Raw genomic sequence first — 18,336 nt, 5'->3', positions numbered from 1 at the left:
CCCCCCCCCCCCCCCCCCCATCCCTGTCTCCTCCATCCTTCTTGCTCCCCACTCCAATCTAGTAGATGGGCGGCTACTGCAGACTTTGCCGTTCCTTGTGATTTTTGCACTGGACAGGAACTTCAGGGAAGCAGAACTGAGAGAATTGGAGGTAGCTGTTGGAAACATAATGACTGTAATTGTTTGGGCAAAAATGTAAAGAAGTACTTTCCGGGGTAGTGTATATTTGTTTGATCTGGATTGATTATTTTAAAAAACAGATTGAGAGTTTAATTTTACTTTAAGCCTTGCTAAAATATTAAGTTACATATACTATATGGCCAAAAGCTTGTGGACACCTGACCATCACACTTGCCAGTATGGTCAAAAGTATGTAGATACCTCTTCAATTATTAAAGTGACACTATACTCCGGAGTTAAATCTCAAAAATGCTAATTAAGTGCCTTTAACTATTATTAGAAATGTATCCCTATTTGTGTATCAATCCAATCGGCTGTACATCCTCAAATCATCTCTGAATTGGTGCTGACAGTGTCCTTCCTTCTGGAGGGTGGCTACTTTTGTTCCCCATGGTCCCTGTGTGTTATAAAGTAGTCACCGCTCCAAGCTCGCTCCTGTGATAGACTACAATCTCAATACAAATTAGTAGTCTATCACAGGAGTGAGCTTGGAGTGATGACTACTTTACAACACACACAGGCACCATGGGGAACAAAAGTAGCCACCCTCCAGAAGGAAGGACACTGTCAGCACTGATTCAGAGATGATTTGAGGATCTACACCCAAGTGATACACAAATAAGATACATTTTTGTTAACAGTTAAGATACTTGAATACATTTAAGATTTAACTCCTGAGTTTAGTGTCACTTTAATTCTAGCTGTTTCCATTGAAGTGCACTGCCATTCCCCAAACGAGTACCAATTTCTGAGTTTGATTATATATTTGTATTCTAGTTGGTGGAGGTGTCCCTGTGCTACCCAGAGAGCCCAACAACATAATTAAGAACCCTCAGACAAAACAAGGCCAAGCACCTCACAACCCCCTTGATTCTAGCGCCCCTATGGTCAAGAAAGGAAAGCAGCGAGAGGTGCCCAAAGCCAAGAAACCAACTTCCCTGAAAAAGGTTTGTATTTACTAATTGTACTACATTGCTTCTCTGCATGCAAATCAGACAATTATTTGAATGTTTTTAGTTAACTAAAAGGCCAGTATACATGAATTAATTTTAGATTTGTATCAAACAACTAAACCATATTCAGAAATACATATATATTTAGAAATTTGAGATGCACTTTATTGCTGATAACATTAGACATGATGCAATAAAAGTCAGATATTTTGTTGTTTACAGATATTTTTATAAAGATATTTCTCAGTACGATTTTGTTAAAGTAAACAAGTACAGTGTTCATATGACATGGAGGATTGGTTTGATATTTAGCTTCAAAGCCCTGGTCCCAGCATGCTTCTGTCAACTGTGTCCGGTTCCTCTGTCTTCCTGGATGTAGCGAGTACATGTTGTAGGCTTGACAAATAGTACAGTGAGATCAAAGAGTACAGAGTTGAGAGAAACTGTAATTAGCACGGTACAGTCACATGACCCTAAACTACCAGTTTGCACATTAATCATTTGCTTGCCATGCTTTTTCTTTGTGTTTTGTTTGCACACCCCCTTCTTTGTAACTTCAAGTACGCTATTGAAAAGGGTATCTGGGCCTCCTTGTGCCAGGGCATTATTGTGTGTATTTATTGCTGTAGTGTGGACCTCTAGTCAGTTACAGACTTCAGGGAAGTTGTATATCTTAGACTTTTCATACTGTTAACACCCATTGCCTCATTTGCACTGTGACCAGTTCTGTCCCTTTTGTGGAGGGCTGTTTGAGCTAATGCATACATATAGAGTACAGGCATTTGAAAGCCAGTCATATACTTGGGTGCACTGAACAAAAAAAATAAATATATAACACGCTGAACAGCGTGTTTGTATTCTGACAGCCAGCGCCCGCCGTTGTTGGACTACCTTGCACAATGACTACAGCTGAATGCCTGCCTTCACTGTTCTGCTGAAAGTATTTGACCCGGAGCGAGCAAAAAAAAAGTGGATTGAGTGGGCAGGGCCACCCACTGTAGGAATTCATAGGAATCGGCCAAAATTCTTAGTGTATGGTCAGCCTTAATTTTCAAACTCAGGTTATTGTTTATAGTCTCATAACATGAAGCTTAACGGCTTGTGATAAATGTATACTACTTTTTCTCAGATTATTTTGAAAGAAAGAGAACAAAGGAAACAGCTGCAGGGTTCTGTACCCCAGGAAGCAGCCCAGAAAGTGGTGGAAGATCATTTAGATGATGCGGAGGGAACGGTTGAGTGCCAGGACGTGGTGTCTGAAGAGCCTCTTTGTTCTGAAAGTCCAGAGGATATGGGTATCTGACATTACATTGTCTGCTTACACTTGGTGAAATAATGTTCCTAACACATTACCAGGGCTATTAACAGACATTGCCATTCAACAGATTTGCCATCGTATTTCAGTGAAAAGGTTTAGACCACCGTTTCCTACAACTAGAAATATTCTTGTAGCATCGTCATTCACAATGCCTCCCTGTAAGGGTCCATTTACATCATTTGTGTGCGCTAAAGAACATGTGTTATTGTGCATTGCTTTAAGGTAGCTCATTACTTCAAATGCATCAGTACACACCAAAAATAGTGTCCGTACCATTTATGGCAGTGAAACGCAACCCACAACGTTTTGTATTGCAGCACCTTATGCTGAGCAGCAGCACATGTTCATTGCCCATGAATGGCACCCCCAGTGGTACATTGGGGTGCCATTCACAGCAAACATTGCTGCAACACAATAGTGTGAATGGACTCTTAACATCAGTAGTGTAGTCTAAAGTTGTCTTTTTTTATATTATAAAAGCTCTATAGTATGGAAGATAGAAATATTTTTCATATATTCTGGTTGGTTCTTATAGGGTAAAGCTTTTTTTTCTTTCTAAATAAAAACTCTTATCTTGACCTGCAAACCTTTTACAGAGTACATAGAACCGTGCACATCAGTCTAACATGCCTGCAAACCTTTTACAGAGTACATAGAACCGTGCACATCAGTCTAACATGCCTGCAAACCTTTTACAGAGTACATAGAGCCGTTCACATCAGTCTAACATGCCTGCAAACCTTTTACAGAGTACATAGAGCCGTTCACATCAGTCTAACTTGTCTACCACATTACCATGCAATTAACCCCCCCCCCCCCATTGTGCGTTTGATTTGAAGGAAGAAACATACAAACAGTGTCCCAGGTAGGATTCAAACCCAGCACCCAGCCAGCGCTGCTAGGAAAGAGTGGTAGCCACTATGTTGCCTCTAGTTGGAGTCATGTTTTACCAGATAACATGTATTATCCATCCCCTCTCTTGTTTCAGAGGAGAAAATGGAATCGGAGGTTGGTTGCTCTGCTTCAACAAATGAATCTTTAAAGAATCTCCCTGATGCCACCAGTGTTGTTCCTGTTAATCAAGTGAATACCAACCTCCCAAAAATTCACAGCAGAAGATTTAGAGAGTGAGTTCATTATAATTGTACATAATATTTTAAATCAAAGACATTTTAAGCTCACCTCATTTAATTTGATGGTGTTTTCTTTTAGCTCATGCCATCAATATTTGTTTTAAAGGAAAGTGCAATACAACAAATTGGAACCACTAATCGCATAGCTTGCTTACAACTTCATGCCTCTACACTTTTCCTCTTGAGCACAATTGATAAATTCTGCCCCATTCAGACACCATAACTCTGTTCCACCCATTTTCCAAGTGGACCCTGAAAAATACACAGATTGGACAGGGAAGACGTAGAATAAGGACAACATGAAGCAGGAGACTATGGATTGTGGAATATGTTTTTGCACTCAGGATTTCTGAATTGTAATAATGAATCTTATGTGTTTGTGCCTGTATCTGTACGGTATGTACAATGACAATGGCCATTTTTGTTTCTCAGGTATTGTAGTCAGGTTCTCAGTAAAGAAGTGGACACTTGTGTGACAGATCTTCTTAAAGAACTGGTGCGCTTCCAAGATCGCTTGTACCTTAAAGATCCAGTTAAAGCGAAGACAAAAAGACGTCTTGTGATGGGATTACGTGAGGTGTTAAAACATCTCAAACTAAAAAAATTGAAGTGCGTAATCATTTCTCCCAACTGTGAAAAGATCCAGTCTAAAGGTACTAGTGGAAAGTTAGATGTTTGGAAAATTACTCATTAAACCCCTTCACATTTTATTTGTACAGATGCTAAAATGCACATTTTAGGCATGCAGATTTCTTAACACCGCCCCTTCATTACTATATATTGTGAAATCACAGACCCTGTAGAATAAAATGGTGGAATTTGAATTTTTTTTTAATGTCACGTGATATTAACGCAATTGTTTATGAAACACAGATTTTTTGTAAACATACCGTTTAAATTAATGTTAATGCACATAAATACAATGTATTACCCAATTACTTGATCAAATATACAAGATGAGATTGTATCAAGTAAACGGATACCAAACATGTCAAGCCTCAAAATTGCATGCCCCCATGAGATGGTGAAAAACTACATTACTCAAAATTGCCCATAGGTGAAGCTTTAAAAGCCTTTGCAGCTCATCATTATTATTTATTGTATCTTTACTCTTTTACAGCCATTTGTACGTCACTTTTTTACACCCTATACAAAAGGAGTAGCGTCTTTTTTTGTATGTTTAATACAGACGTGGACAAATTTGTCGGTGCTCTTACAGCTCATTGATCCAGTTTTTCTTTCCTCGTGAAAAGTATGTCAGAGTAAAGCAAATAAAGGGATACAGTATTGTTCTACAAAAATGTTATAAATTGGTCTGGACAGGTTTGTTGGTACCCCTAGAAAAGATTATAAATAATTTTATAATAGTGATATTTCAAACTATCCGCTTTTTGTAATTCGTACCACACAGGTCTTCAGTCTTGTTATTAGTCAGCTAGCCTATTTAAATGGCCAAATATTGTTAATGCTGTTTGGTAACAGTGTGTGCACCACATTGAACATGCACCAGAGAAAGCAAAGGAGAGAATTTCTGATTTGATCAGAAATTATAGACCAGCATGTCAAAGGTAAAAGCTATAAGACCATCTTCAAGCAGCTTGATGTTCTTGACTACAGTTGCAAATATTAAGAGGCTTAAGGTCCATGGGAGTGTAGCCAACCTCTCTGGATGTGGACACAAGGGAACTGACCCCAGGTTGAAGAAAAGGGTAGTGAGAATGGTAGACAAAGAACCAAGGAAAACTTCCAAAGAGATGCAAGCTGAACGCCAAAGTCAAGGAACATCAGTGTCTGATCACACCATCCATAACCACCATCCATAAAATGGCAGAAAAGGGTTGGCTAAAATGCATATCGACAACCCATAATGCTTCTGGGAAAATGTCTCTTGGACAGATGGGACAAAACTGGAGCTTTTTGACAGCTGGCATCAGCTCTATGTTCATAGAGGAAAAAAATAAAACATGCCCTCTGTGAGGAGGCTTAGTTATGTTTTGGGATGCTTTGCTGTGTCTGGCATGGGGTGCCTTAAATCTGTGCAGGGCACAATGAAATCTCAAGACTATCAAGGTATTCTGGAGCAAAACATACTGCTTAGTGTCGGCTAACCCTGTCTCGGTCACGGGTCTTCCAACACCACAAGACACCGCTAAAAGCCTCTGAGAATAGCTAAGAACAAAACGCTGGACTACTCCGAAGTGGCCTTCTATGAACCGTGATCTGAATCCTATCGTACATCTATTGAAAGAATTGAAACATGTAGAGCCAAAGGAAATCTCACCGTGCCAATTCCTTAGCCGCCATCAGGACTCCCCAGGTGCTGGTCTAATAGGTGCGTCTCCACCTTGGAATGTAATAGTATACGAACAGACCGCACTATCCAGAGAATTCCAATACTTCAGACTTTATTAAAATTCACAGCAAATCCAGTATAACAGTGAATAAAGCAGCAAATACCAGCGCTGCACACCCCCAACCAGCTATAATCTCTCACATGTTTCACCCGTAGGCTTATTTATAGAAGTTGAAACATGCAGTCTGTAGAAGGCACCCATCAACCCTGAGACAGCTGGAGTAGTTTGCTTAAGAAGAGTGGATTAAACTACCTGCTGGCAGGTGCAGAAATCTCATTAGGAGCTTCAGAAATAGCTTGTATTCAGTAATTGACTCTAAAGGTTGTACACAAATGTTAGGTTAAAGGTCCCATTTTTGTGCGTGCCATTTTCATTTCTTCTATTTCTTAAAATATTCTGTGGAATCCAGTTTCAAGTTATTTCAGAGAAAAATGTCAAAATGTATCCACGTCTGTATATAAACTGTAGGATCCTTATTTCTATGATGATTTTATGATTTATAATGTTAATCTTAACAGGAGGCAGCCATGCTTGTATATTACTATATTGTGGTAATAAGAAATGACGCACAGTAATAATACTTTACCAATCCTACATGTACATGTAATAATAAGATGGATGCAATTCGGGAAGAGATCTCCCCTGTCCAGTCGCCTTCCCCTATTAATGTACCGGACCCTCCATCACACTTGTTACTTTCCTTTTTTGACCCTGTCACCACAGAGGAGGTTACAAAGCTTTTCTGACACCCACCTCACCACTTGCCCCCTGGACCCTGTTCCCTCTCAACTACTTCGGTCACCCTCTTACTCTATCCTACACTCTCTTACTCACATTTTCAATCTCTCACTCTCTACTGGCATCGTTCCCTCCCCTCTAAAACATGCGCTGGTCACTCCAACACCCAAAAAAATCCTCACTGGACCCCACCAACCTCAACAATCTCAGACCAATCTCCTTACTCCCATTCAGCTCCAAACTCTTAGAATGCCTTATCTAAAACCAACTGAGCCACCACCTGACTGATACCCTCCTTGACCCCCTACAATCCAACTTTTGCCCCAACACTGCACGGAAACTGCCCTCCTGAAACTCAGTAATGACTTACTGACTACTAAAAACAATGGCCACCACGGCTTACACGTGTTTATTATATTAGACCTTTCTGCTGCTTTTGACACTGTTGACCACCCACTGCTCCTCAAAAAACTCCACTTGCGTGGCTTCCAAGACTCTGCTCTCTCATGGTTCGCCTCTTACCTGTCTAAGCGCTCCTTTAGTGTCACCTACAAATCTAACTCTTCCCCTCCTCTTCCTGTAGGGGTCCCCCAAGGCTCTGTCCTTGGACCCCTTCTCTTCTCTATCTACACCTCCTCCCTAGGTCAGTTAATAACCTCACATGGCTTCCAATACCATCTCTATGCCGATGACACTCAAATCTATCTCTCTACTCCGCAACTCTCCCCCTCAGTGTCTGAAAACTCAACCTTCGAAAAACTATATTTCTGAAGGCACACGAGCAAAGCAAAGTTTTTATTTAAGGTGAAACATAATCCAAAATGTCTTCTAGTTTTGGATAACATGGGTAAGTGTTAGAACTTGTATCAGGGATTAGTGACAGATATTCACTCGAATAGGTATTTCCAAGTACTTTATGCTTTTTTTTTTTTTTTCTGTTCTTGTGACTCTAAAATGTCTCAAAGATTATAACCCCACCCTCAATAAAACGTTCTATTTTACATCTGATTACAGCCACCCAAACTGAAAAACACTTTTGGGTAGACTTGGCCTCCAGCATCTAATACACAGCAATATTTAATACACAAATGTATTTTATCAAGCTGAAAGGTTCACTGTTCTTTTAATCATACAGTGGAAAGGTTTTATGAGACTGGATCCGATTAGAGAGAGTCTGTCTAGAAATGTTGCCGTTTATAAATTGCTGATTGTGTCTGCATGTATGTTGTTTGTGCAGGTGGGTTGGATGACACTCTTCAGACAATTATTAGCTGTGCCTGTGAACAGAATGTCCCTTTTGTGTTTGCACTCAATCGCAAAGCTCTGGGCCGTTGTGTGAACAAAGCTGTCCCTGTTAGTGTGGTCGGGATATTCAGCTATGATGGAGCCCAGGTGAGGCACGTCTAACCTTTTGTCTGCTAGCGGAATAGTAGCCATTGAAGGGAGCAGCGTCATGTACCCATGTGGTCAAACTATTATGTATAAACAAAAGAGTCTGTATTGTAACATGCACATTTTGTCAAACATGATCGTTTTGTTTTCATAGTTCTGTCTTTAAATGTCAATTAGTCTTTCCTTTGTTTTACAGTCTCCTGTACAATACAAGTGATTGGTTACCTCACACGATAGAATCCATTTGTTTGCTCAGACATTTCATACACAGTCCAAAATGCAGAGCATGGTCCATGTAGCAGTATTTGTGTCCTTTGCATCATGCTTGTAGAGAGGTCCTAAAACCTGTGCGGTGTTCTCAGTGTTCCTACTGTATGTAAAAATAACGTATTACAAGACCAAGCTTTTCTACAAGTCAGGAACGGCCACTTGGTTTACTTAGTAACAGTGTATGAGTAAAGTAGAACAAAGACTTCATTTTGGGGGCTGTTCGCTGAATGACAGTAGTAAAGTAACCGCTAAAATGTTATTTGTGAGATGAAAAGAAAAATGACCGTAAACTTTGTCATCCGGCACCCATGAGATCGGTAGGTGCCAGATAGCTGTAGTTTCTGGTTGCTCTAGAGTGAATAGTAATGCTCAAGCAACCACCCCCTGCAGTGCCCTGCTTCCCACCGCAGCCCCATTCACCTTCCACAGCTGACAGGTGAATGGGTTTCAATAGCCAGCCCGCTATTGGCTATTTCAAATTGCAATAGCCAATAGCATATATTGAAGCCCCTCCCACTAAGCAGAGAGAGAGTTCTTTCTCAGGTCCCGCAGGTGCAATAGCCAGCCGGCTATTTCAATTTTAAATAGCCAATAGCAGGCTGGCTGTTTCTCTCCATTGTTTACATTCTGCTGCCGACCACTGAATCTAACCACCGGCCTGAAGCAAGGTGTAAACAGAGAAATTCCTTAGCAACTAAATAAATTTAGTTGCTAACAATTTTTTGTCTCCCCATGTCTTTCAACTAACTGCAAAAAATAAAATCGAGGACATTATGTTCTTGATTTATTTATTTTTTGGCCGGTTGCTTGATTGCCAGATAATGGAGTTTATTGTATATAACCAATAGGATTATATGGTTTAATACAGAGTTATATTTTACCAACTCTGAAGGGATGACATACAAACGATAATGTGCATCATGTTTGTTGTATGTATTGGAAAGGTGTGAAACCCCAGATATAGACTAAGATATTTGGCAAATAAATCTCCTAAAATGTAAGGCTTTTTTTCCCCCCAGGGCAGCAAGCCCTATTTTACTTGCTCTGGAACGCACAAAAACGCATGCAAGCGCCCTGGAACGCACTAAAAGCCCATTTTAAACTAAAAAAATACATTTGTTTTACCAAAAACGGCCTGGAACGCATCAAAAACGCGGCACAACGCACTGCGTGTGCAGAAACTCATGCAGATCTGGTCTGCGTTTGGTGTGAACAAGCCCTCAGCCTGAAGATGGCAGTCTGCCTCTGCCTATTAATGTAATTGTCAAATACAGTTACAGTAAAAAAAAAATGTTTGCCAGCCTATAATGAAAACCGGGTTTCTAATAAAACAGTGAAAAGTATACTAAACAAAAGTCCTTCCATATAAAATAAGTAATATTCATAAACACTATTTAGGTATAAATATCAGTCGTAGGGTTATAGTCCAGTTAACCAATGCATGCATGAACATGCTGCGGAATTTGGCCTCGGCATCTAGGCTTCCATGACCTCTGGTCAGGGAAGGGTGAATATGGTGTGGTTTACACACACACTCTCAAGATACAGCAAAAGTCAATGCTTTTCCCAATGTCCTGCTTGTTATGCTTGAATCCTTGCGGGATGACTTTTACGTGGACATTGACGTTATTTGATATTCTACTTTCATAGTTTTGGGTATGTTTTTTTTGTTTTGTTTTTTTTTTCTTCTCATAGGATCACTTCCATAAATTATATGAACTTACAATGCAAGCCAGACAAGCCTATAAGGACATGGTTTGCTCATCGCAAGAAGATACTGGAGAAGGAGATGAGGTGGAAAGTGTTTTAGAAAATAGTCCGCACCAACCTATGGAAGTGACTGCAAAGTCCGCAGCAGATGAGGCAGAAGAGCCAAACTACAGTGAGTATTGCCAGGACCTTGAGGTGTAACCGTCCAAGCCGCCTGAGTAGTGAGCGTTTTTGTAGTAGCCTAATACGTTATTCTAGTAGTTTACTGATTGTATTGTTAAGCTTCAGGGAAATGGCTTAAAGTGACATTAAACCCTGAGATTTTGTAACATAAAACAATACTGTAATGTGTGCCTTACTGTAATCCATGGTTGTTTCCCTTCTCTTTGCTGCTCTTCCTTTTAAATCCTCATGTCTTCTCATGCTGGGCAGAACTTCTGTTTTGCAGCAGACTGCCTTGTCTCTGGAATGGATACATGGTGTCTGTGTGTAGGTTCACAACCTGAGCCAGCACTACAGGAAGAGGCACTCAGCTGCAAAGGGAAGTTTTCCCCAAGCATGAGAAGACATGAGGATTTAAAAGGAAGAGCAGCAAAGAGAAGAGAAACAACCATGGATTACAGTAAGGCACACATTACAGTATTGGTTTATGTTAAAAAATCTGAGTGTTTAATGTCACTTCAAGACACAGTTGAAATGCATATATTTGAGGTGTCTTATGTGCCAAAGGATTTGTATTTCTGTCCATCCAGTCCTGAGATATACACAACCATGTCAGATAGCACAGCTAGCCTGGTGACTTCACTTTTCTGTACTTGAAGTGACACTAAACTCGAAAGTTAAATCTTAAAAATACATTCCAGTACCGTAACCATTAACACACATGTATCTTATTTGTGTATCACTCAGCTGTAGATCATTAAATCATCTCTGAATTGGTGCTGACACTGTCCCTCCTTCTGGATGGTGGCTACTTTTGTTCCCCATGGTCCCTGTGTGTGTTGTAAAGTAGCCACCGCTCCAAGCTCACTCCTGTGATCTCATGTTTAGTTTACTAATTTGTATTGAAGTTACAGGGAGGGAGCATAGTTGAAATATAAGGACAGTTAGTCATCTGTATATATGTTATGATAAAAACGACACGTCACTATGTGACCCACAATGAATTAGACTGGATGTGACCTAGATTTTATTTTACATTACTTTTATATGTGTATTTCAACTATTGGACCCAAAGAAATATCCACATGTCAGGTGTTTTTTAGTCTATTATGTTCTGCCTTGAAAACATTACCATCACTACACCTGAGAACAATGGAGCCAATGTTCTGAGTTCAGAACTTTCCTGCCGCTAGTAATGTTACCTTCAGAATGAGTACAGAGTTCATCTTGTACTGGAATATAAGGGCAGTAGCTGTGCCAAGAAAACACTTCCTAGGTCATGGGTTCTGTGAAGGCCTGGAGAGAAGTAACCTTTCACCAATTGCCGTTTTTGTGCTATGTATCTTTGTATGTAGCTTACAATAGCTATGAAAGCGAATGAAATGGCATATAGACATGAAATACAAATTCCTTCCTAGAAAAGCACCTTCCAGTTTTTATTTCTTTGGTCATGGAGTGTGAGTGTGAAACAAGGACAATCTGGTTGTTTGTAGACGTTTTACATGGTGGAAGAGGTATATTATGTGAAATAATTGTACGTTGCCCACGAGAGGATATCATGTGTTCTGCAAAGGTTTCAACTTTTTCTTTTTGTGTGTTTCCAGTTAAAGTGTGGAAGAGGATGCTGGAAGAGCAATACAATCCTTACACCCTGAGCCTTGAAGAGACTGTCACTAATGACATGTTTAATTTCCATTTATCATGACTTGGCTACAAAGAATATGTGGATTCATCTGAGTGACATTGTTTGTCTGGCTGCTTTTGGGAGTAAAGTCAGACCCTGGAGGGGCGGAACTGGGCTATTAGTGACTGATTCTATAGGCAGAGACATCAACAGAGCAGCTTAGTCACAATTCTCAAAGCCACCATGTTAAAGTGACACTAAACTCAGGAGTTCAATCTTAACCGCTTCCAGCGGGTTCACGTAAATGTACGTCATCCGCTGGAAGTGGTTATACCAAGAACACGGCCGCTGCTGCAGCTGTGTTCTTGGTAGCGTTTTAAACAGCAGACGATTGGTGCTTCAATATGGTGCGCCGCCGCTGTCCACCGTGAGTGCCCGGGACCTACACGGCGTGTCTCCCCTGATGCATTGGAGGGAGGTCAGCAGGCTTCCAGCCACTGATCTCTCCGCCGATCACTGGACCCGGAAGTGATGTGTATTACATCACTTCCAGTGTCACTGTACACATTCTCGGGAGAAGAAGAAGCTGGTGAACCAGGTCTCTGCTTCATCAGCTTCTTTGGGGTCCCTAGGTGACATTAGGGGTCTCAAAGACCTTGGATGTCTCCATAAAGAGGACCTGTCACATATATTTGCTATTACATAGGGGGCTTGTTATCCCCCTATGTGATAGCAATAAAGTTGAGTGTAAAAAAAACCCCCAAAACTTTGTCTCCCACCCCCCACGTGCACGCACATATAACGCAAAACACGCCTTTCTGGAGGGTGGCCACTTTTGTTCCCCATGGTCCCTGTGTGTGTTGTTAAGCAGCCACCGCTTTAAGCTCGCTCCTGTGATGGACTACAATCTCAATACAAATCATTAAACTAAACATGAGATTGTAGTCCATCACAGGAGCGAGCTTAAAGCGGTGGCTGCTTAACAACACACACAGGGACCATGGGGAACAGAAGTAGCCCCCCTCCAGAAGGAAGGACAGTGTCGGCACCAATTCAGAGATGATTTGAGGATCTACAGACGAGTGATACACAAAAAAGATACATTTCTGTTAATAGTTAGGGTACTTGAATGTATTTTTAAGATTTAACTCCTGAGTTTAGTGTCACTTTAAATGGTTAATCCGAGCTTCTTTGTGGTAGATACCGGGCTAGTATAGCTGGATAGTTAAACGTAATTGGTCTTTACTGACTATGTAATAAAACTGCCTCGGCTTAGGTGCCCTGGTGAAGCAACACAATCATTTTTTACTGTGGCCTTGAGTCAGCATTTTGTACAGTCTGCATGTAAAATGACTATAGCTGTAAAAGCCATACTGACATGTCTGGGCTGATTTAGTAACTGGTGTAAGGAGTAAAGTGATAATTATACTAATCCGTAGCATTTTCTGGTTCTGTATGTAATACCCTATGGATTCAGCACTTTGGTCCTCGTACGTATTCTTATTCAGAAATCCTGTTAATCTAACCTTTTGATGTGGAGACTTTCATGCCGTGGTCACAGTTTAACTTGCTCATGTAAACATGACTCCATTCTCAAAGCTGTACTTGACTACATACTACTAGAAAGTCTGTGAGATAGATGTGAAATCACAGGACACTTTAGGGCAGATATCTATAGGATGCTGAGGTTTTGCATTATGTACTAAGATCTGCTGAGAAGTGGTATAATGACACCGTAATAAAATACCGTATTTTGCGCTCTATAAGGCCCATAGGACGCAGGGATTCTGTGACAGCAGTAGTTAGTCACAGCTGAGACAGGTGGCGCTGTGATTACAGCGCCACGGTCTCAGTGATCACACAGAGCAGACAAAGAACGGATGTTCTTCATCTGCTCTAGGGGCTCTATGGGGAGCTCCTATGCCATGGTCACATGTCCCCCAGAGGGGGGGCCCGGACACGATCGCCGCTTGATTTGATACGGCGCCCATAACTGCATGTCCCAGACGATGGGCGATAGGGATGCGCTCCATAAGACACACACACATTTTCCCCCACCTTTTGGGGGGGAGGGGGGAAGTGCGTCTTATGGAGCGAAAAATACGGTAGTAATAGACTGTGATCAGTGGCTTTAGTGATGCTACCTTTGTGTAACCGGAACTTTCAGAGCACGGTAAAGGTGTCGCTGCAGACAGGAATGGGCTTTCATTCCTTTTTTTGTGTGGATTATGTAATTTGCTTTAACATGGAAAGCAAATTGAGTTTACTCCTTCCCTAGGACACCACATTTGTATTTCTAGGTTTTGAAAGAATCGTATAATTTTCATCTTACATTACATAACCTTTAACAGCATATTCAAAGTAAAGTTTCACTGATATGATGTATAAAATAGTTGGACACGGTTTGGGTTTCCTTAGTTGAATCCATTTGTATTGCAATACCACTCCTAGCCTGCAGATGGCATGGGTGCTGTCTATAGCAATGTATAGAAATAATAATAGACGCTAGTGGAAACGGCTGTCTGACATGCAAGAAAATACAAGCAGCTCATTAAGCCATTTTATGTCAATCAGAGTGGCGTTCTCTGTTTTTCATGGCACTACACATCTCTGTAGTGGTGGGGAGATGTTGTTTGGATAACTGTTAGAAAAAAGTTCTGTTTGGATCCATTTACGAATGTACATCAGCAGATTTCTTGCAAAGACCGTAATCTCTGGAGTTCATTTAGAGTTTTCATTTTTGATCACTTGTTTTTCACATTGTAGTCATACATGGATGGTTTTATTACGCTTTGTGATCGATTTGTTGAACATTTTTCAGCATCTTGTACACAAGCCTGAGGGCCACCAAAATGATTTGTATAAAGGGCTTCATGCCAAGGCATTTAAATGACCTTTCCTGCAGAGGAATCTCGAGAGCAGAAAGCAGATACAATCTCTCTAGAACCCATGTGATTAAAGAAGAACTCTGGACAGTTGAAATGTGTAGAAGAGTGGCCTTCTTTCTTAGATTTGCTGCTTCGAGGTGTTTTCCTCACTGTGTCCCTGCTGCGTTCCGTTCTGCATTGTTTCAATTGAACAGATCAACCCCATCGAAGTAGCAGGATGTTTCCTTAGGAAAGTTGGGATCTCAAAGTCTATCTCTATAGGTTGAACTCGATGGACTTGTTTCTTTGTTTTCAACCTGACTATGTAACTATGCAGATGTAGTGAAGGGCACCATGTTAATTTACATATTACACTTGCCACCCCATATTTGTATGTAAAGATTCTCAAGTTCTTCTTTAAACAAGTCATAACATATAAACGGTTCTTTCTCCTCTGTACTTGTGTGGCATTGTTCCTATCTCCAGATCTTACACGCAGTTTACAGCCTGGTCACAAACATTGCAATAACCCCTGAGTCTTACTGCAACCTATGGCAATGCACGCAATGCAGGTCATTGACATTTATTTTAACCACTTGCTGCCTGCAGAAATGTCTTACTATTTGCACACACATGCTAAAATCTGATTTTTTGGCTCAAACAGCTAAAACTCCCAAACAATGATATATGTTCTGAAAGCAGAGGCCCTGTAGAATAGAAAGATGCTATTTGCAATGTTATATGTCGCACAGTAATTGCACAGATATCATTATCAAACCGGTATTTTTCAGATAAAATACACTAAAAAGAAATTTAGTGCAACGAAACAGAATATAATACCCATTTTTTTGGTAAAATATGAAGTCAGGGTCACGTCGGGTAAACAGATACCAAACATGTTAAGCTTTAAAATTGCGTTCGCCCGTGAAACTGCAAAAACTACAATCACCAAAATTTGCCATTGGTGACGTCGCCCCCCCCCCCGAGGGGGGGGGGGGGGGACAGCTGAGCCCGGGGAAGCCAGCGGGGAGAGAGCACACAGCGCCGTACCATACAAACGATCCTGCCCCTGTGCAGAAGCTGGATCGCTTGCACATAAACAGCAATCAACTGCTGTTTAAAACAATGCCAAGAACACGGCTGCAACCAGCCGTGTTCTCGGTATAACCACTTCAAGCGGATGACGTGTATTTTTACGTGAACCCGCATGGAGTGGTTAAAAGGCATCCCAACAAACCTAGACACTGCACTGGAACATACTTGTGTTGTGGTGCATTGTGTTTAAAAAAAAAAGGTGCATTATGGTGTGTTGGCAACCCAAAATGAATGGGTTGCTTAACACAACATGTTAAAGCTTGCGTATAATATGTTAAACATACATGCATGCATTAATGCAACACACTGGTGTGAACGGCGAGTATAGCATGCTAGTGTAGAACCAAGGGTGTAGCTTTTGCTGTTGTTGTCGGACTGTGGGATGATGAGTCCTGAACAAGTCAGTCACAGTCTTCAACTACTTCTTTGGTATGAGAAAGAGAAGACAGGGACATGGAAATAACACTATTTACAGGTCTGACAGGTACACGTAGGGCCTGGAAGCTACGCTGTGTTGTAGTATCAAACACAATAACATAGTTTGATTATCATGGCCTCCGACAAACATCAATTAATTAGGTAAAACTTTGCACTAGTGTTGCAATGGAACATTTAATAGGAACATGTATGGTTGCAGTTAGAGAAGAAATATCCCAGAATGTGAAAATCTGTATCTAATGGGAGAGTTAATTTTAGGGATGCACTGTTATATCGGCCGCTGAAACGTATCGGCCAAAAATGGCACCTTTTGGCAAAATGCCGAAAGTGCAATTTTTTAGGGCCAAAATATCGGTGCATCTGCTTTCTCTCCTCCCCGCTGGGCGCTTCTCTGTGTCCCAGCCGGGAGAAGATAAACTGTCACAGGAGGCTGAGCAGTGTAGGAGGAGAGCGTTGTGAGCAGCCGGCGTCTCTCCTCCCTGCACCACTCAGCCACCTGTGGCAGATGGGGACAGCTGACAGCTCTCAAAGCTGTCACAGGAGGCCGGCCGGTGATGTGGGGTAGTCAGCTGTCGGATCTCCCTGCACCACTGATCCAGAATGGTACAAACACTAAGTGATCACTGAGCGTTTATGAAGAATTGAGGACATATTATGATTACTATATGCTCAATTATGAATAAATGATCTACATCACTTCCTGTTCATTCATAGTTGTAGTTATAGTAAACATACTATGTGCACAAGTTATGAATGAACAAGAACACTCACCATAGAGGCTTCCCGGTTCATTTATAACGGGATACAGAAAAAGAGATTGGGGGCTGTGTTCTCAATCCCTTTTTTCTATTTAAAAAGGGAAATATCAGGGGTCTATTTAGATCCCTAATACTTCGCCAACGCCCCTAAAAGTAAAAAATATTTAATACAAATAAATAAAAATATAATATTTTTTAAAAAAGTTAGAAAAAACATTTTCAGTTTCAGCCAGCCTTTTTCCCCCCATTTACACTTGTTCACAGTAGGGCATTTCTTACACGATTGATGTATAACTTGCTGTATTTTGATGACAGGGCTTGTTCACACCAAAAGCGTGTGCGTTCCTGGAACGCACTGCGATCGCCGAGAAACTTCCCCTTGCATTTTGTGGTGGTGCATTGTATTCAATGGCACCGCTTCCACGCCCCCAGTGCGATCGGATGCGTGGCAAAACGGAAGCCGTGCCATTGAATACAATGCACCGCCACAAAACACAAGGGGAAGTTTCTCAGCGGTCGCAGTGCGTTCCAGCAGCTGCCGCTCTGGAACGTACGTGCTTTCGGTGTGAACAAGGCCTTAGGCTGCAATGCTCTTTCTGTAGATAAATAAAAAAAATTATTGTTCGATTGTGCCCATTCTTCCATTGTGTTTGATATTGTTTGTATTTCATATTTGTGAACTATCCTTGGCATTAGGGATTATGATTAGGCAAGTGACACTTAGGGGTATGTTTATCAAGCAGTGAATGTGACATTCACCAATCATTTACTGCAGGTTAATCACAGTCATTTAAAACATTTGAACCAGGAGAACATACCTACTGTGACATTTGTCTTCTTTATAACTATACCCCTTTGTAGTATACACTCTAATTGGCTGTAGTGAATAATGGCTATTGGGTGGACATCAAAAAGTTAGCTTTGCACTCTTAAAGATGCCAGCTCTCTACAGTGTGTTTGGTTTCCTGCTTATGTTATCCTCATACTGCCCCTGCTTTTGCCTCTGTAAAGTATTCAGCCTGAGTTTGGTATTTGCTGGATATCCACTTTCAGAAATTAGCAGACAGAACATGCCCAGAGGACTTTGGAAATAAGCAAGACACTTTTCATTTCCTGTATAACATCCAGCAATGAAGCACTTTGCTGATGTTAGTGTCTAGAGATAGCCTGTGCTCTTATAATGGGTCACATTAAAATGACATCATGTTTCTTACTGCCAGTTATTGGGACCTTTTTATAAGAGTTTACAATTGTAATGAGGAAGCATTAACTCAATGTATTTGTCTTCTGGCTCTGACCCTACATAGCCTGGTAGAATCATTTTGTCAAATAGAAAAGTTGTTC

General features: G+C 41.0%; 1 protein-coding gene across 1 annotated transcript in view; it reads left to right on the top strand.

The window, feature by feature from the left end:
* The window catches only part of SECISBP2 (SECIS binding protein 2), a 20,336-nt gene extending 8,421 nt beyond the window's left edge, over positions 1-11,915 (top strand). The window contains exons 6-12 of the mRNA XM_018563304.1: positions 958-1,127; positions 2,263-2,428; positions 3,440-3,578; positions 4,017-4,237; positions 7,914-8,068; positions 10,034-10,220; positions 11,815-11,915. Of these exons, the coding sequence (XP_018418806.1) occupies positions 958-1,127; positions 2,263-2,428; positions 3,440-3,578; positions 4,017-4,237; positions 7,914-8,068; positions 10,034-10,220; positions 11,815-11,915 (1,139 nt within the window). The remainder of the gene's footprint in view (positions 1-957; positions 1,128-2,262; positions 2,429-3,439; positions 3,579-4,016; positions 4,238-7,913; positions 8,069-10,033; positions 10,221-11,814) is intronic.
* The last annotated feature ends 6,421 nt before the right edge of the window (positions 11,916-18,336 follow it).

This window comes from Nanorana parkeri, unplaced genomic scaffold, assembly GCF_000935625.1.
Source record: "Nanorana parkeri isolate BGI_ZX_2015 unplaced genomic scaffold, ASM93562v1 scaffold651, whole genome shotgun sequence".
In the NCBI taxonomy this organism is placed as follows: domain Eukaryota; kingdom Metazoa; phylum Chordata; class Amphibia; order Anura; family Dicroglossidae; genus Nanorana; species Nanorana parkeri.
This window is presented reverse-complemented; position numbering and strand designations above follow the sequence as displayed.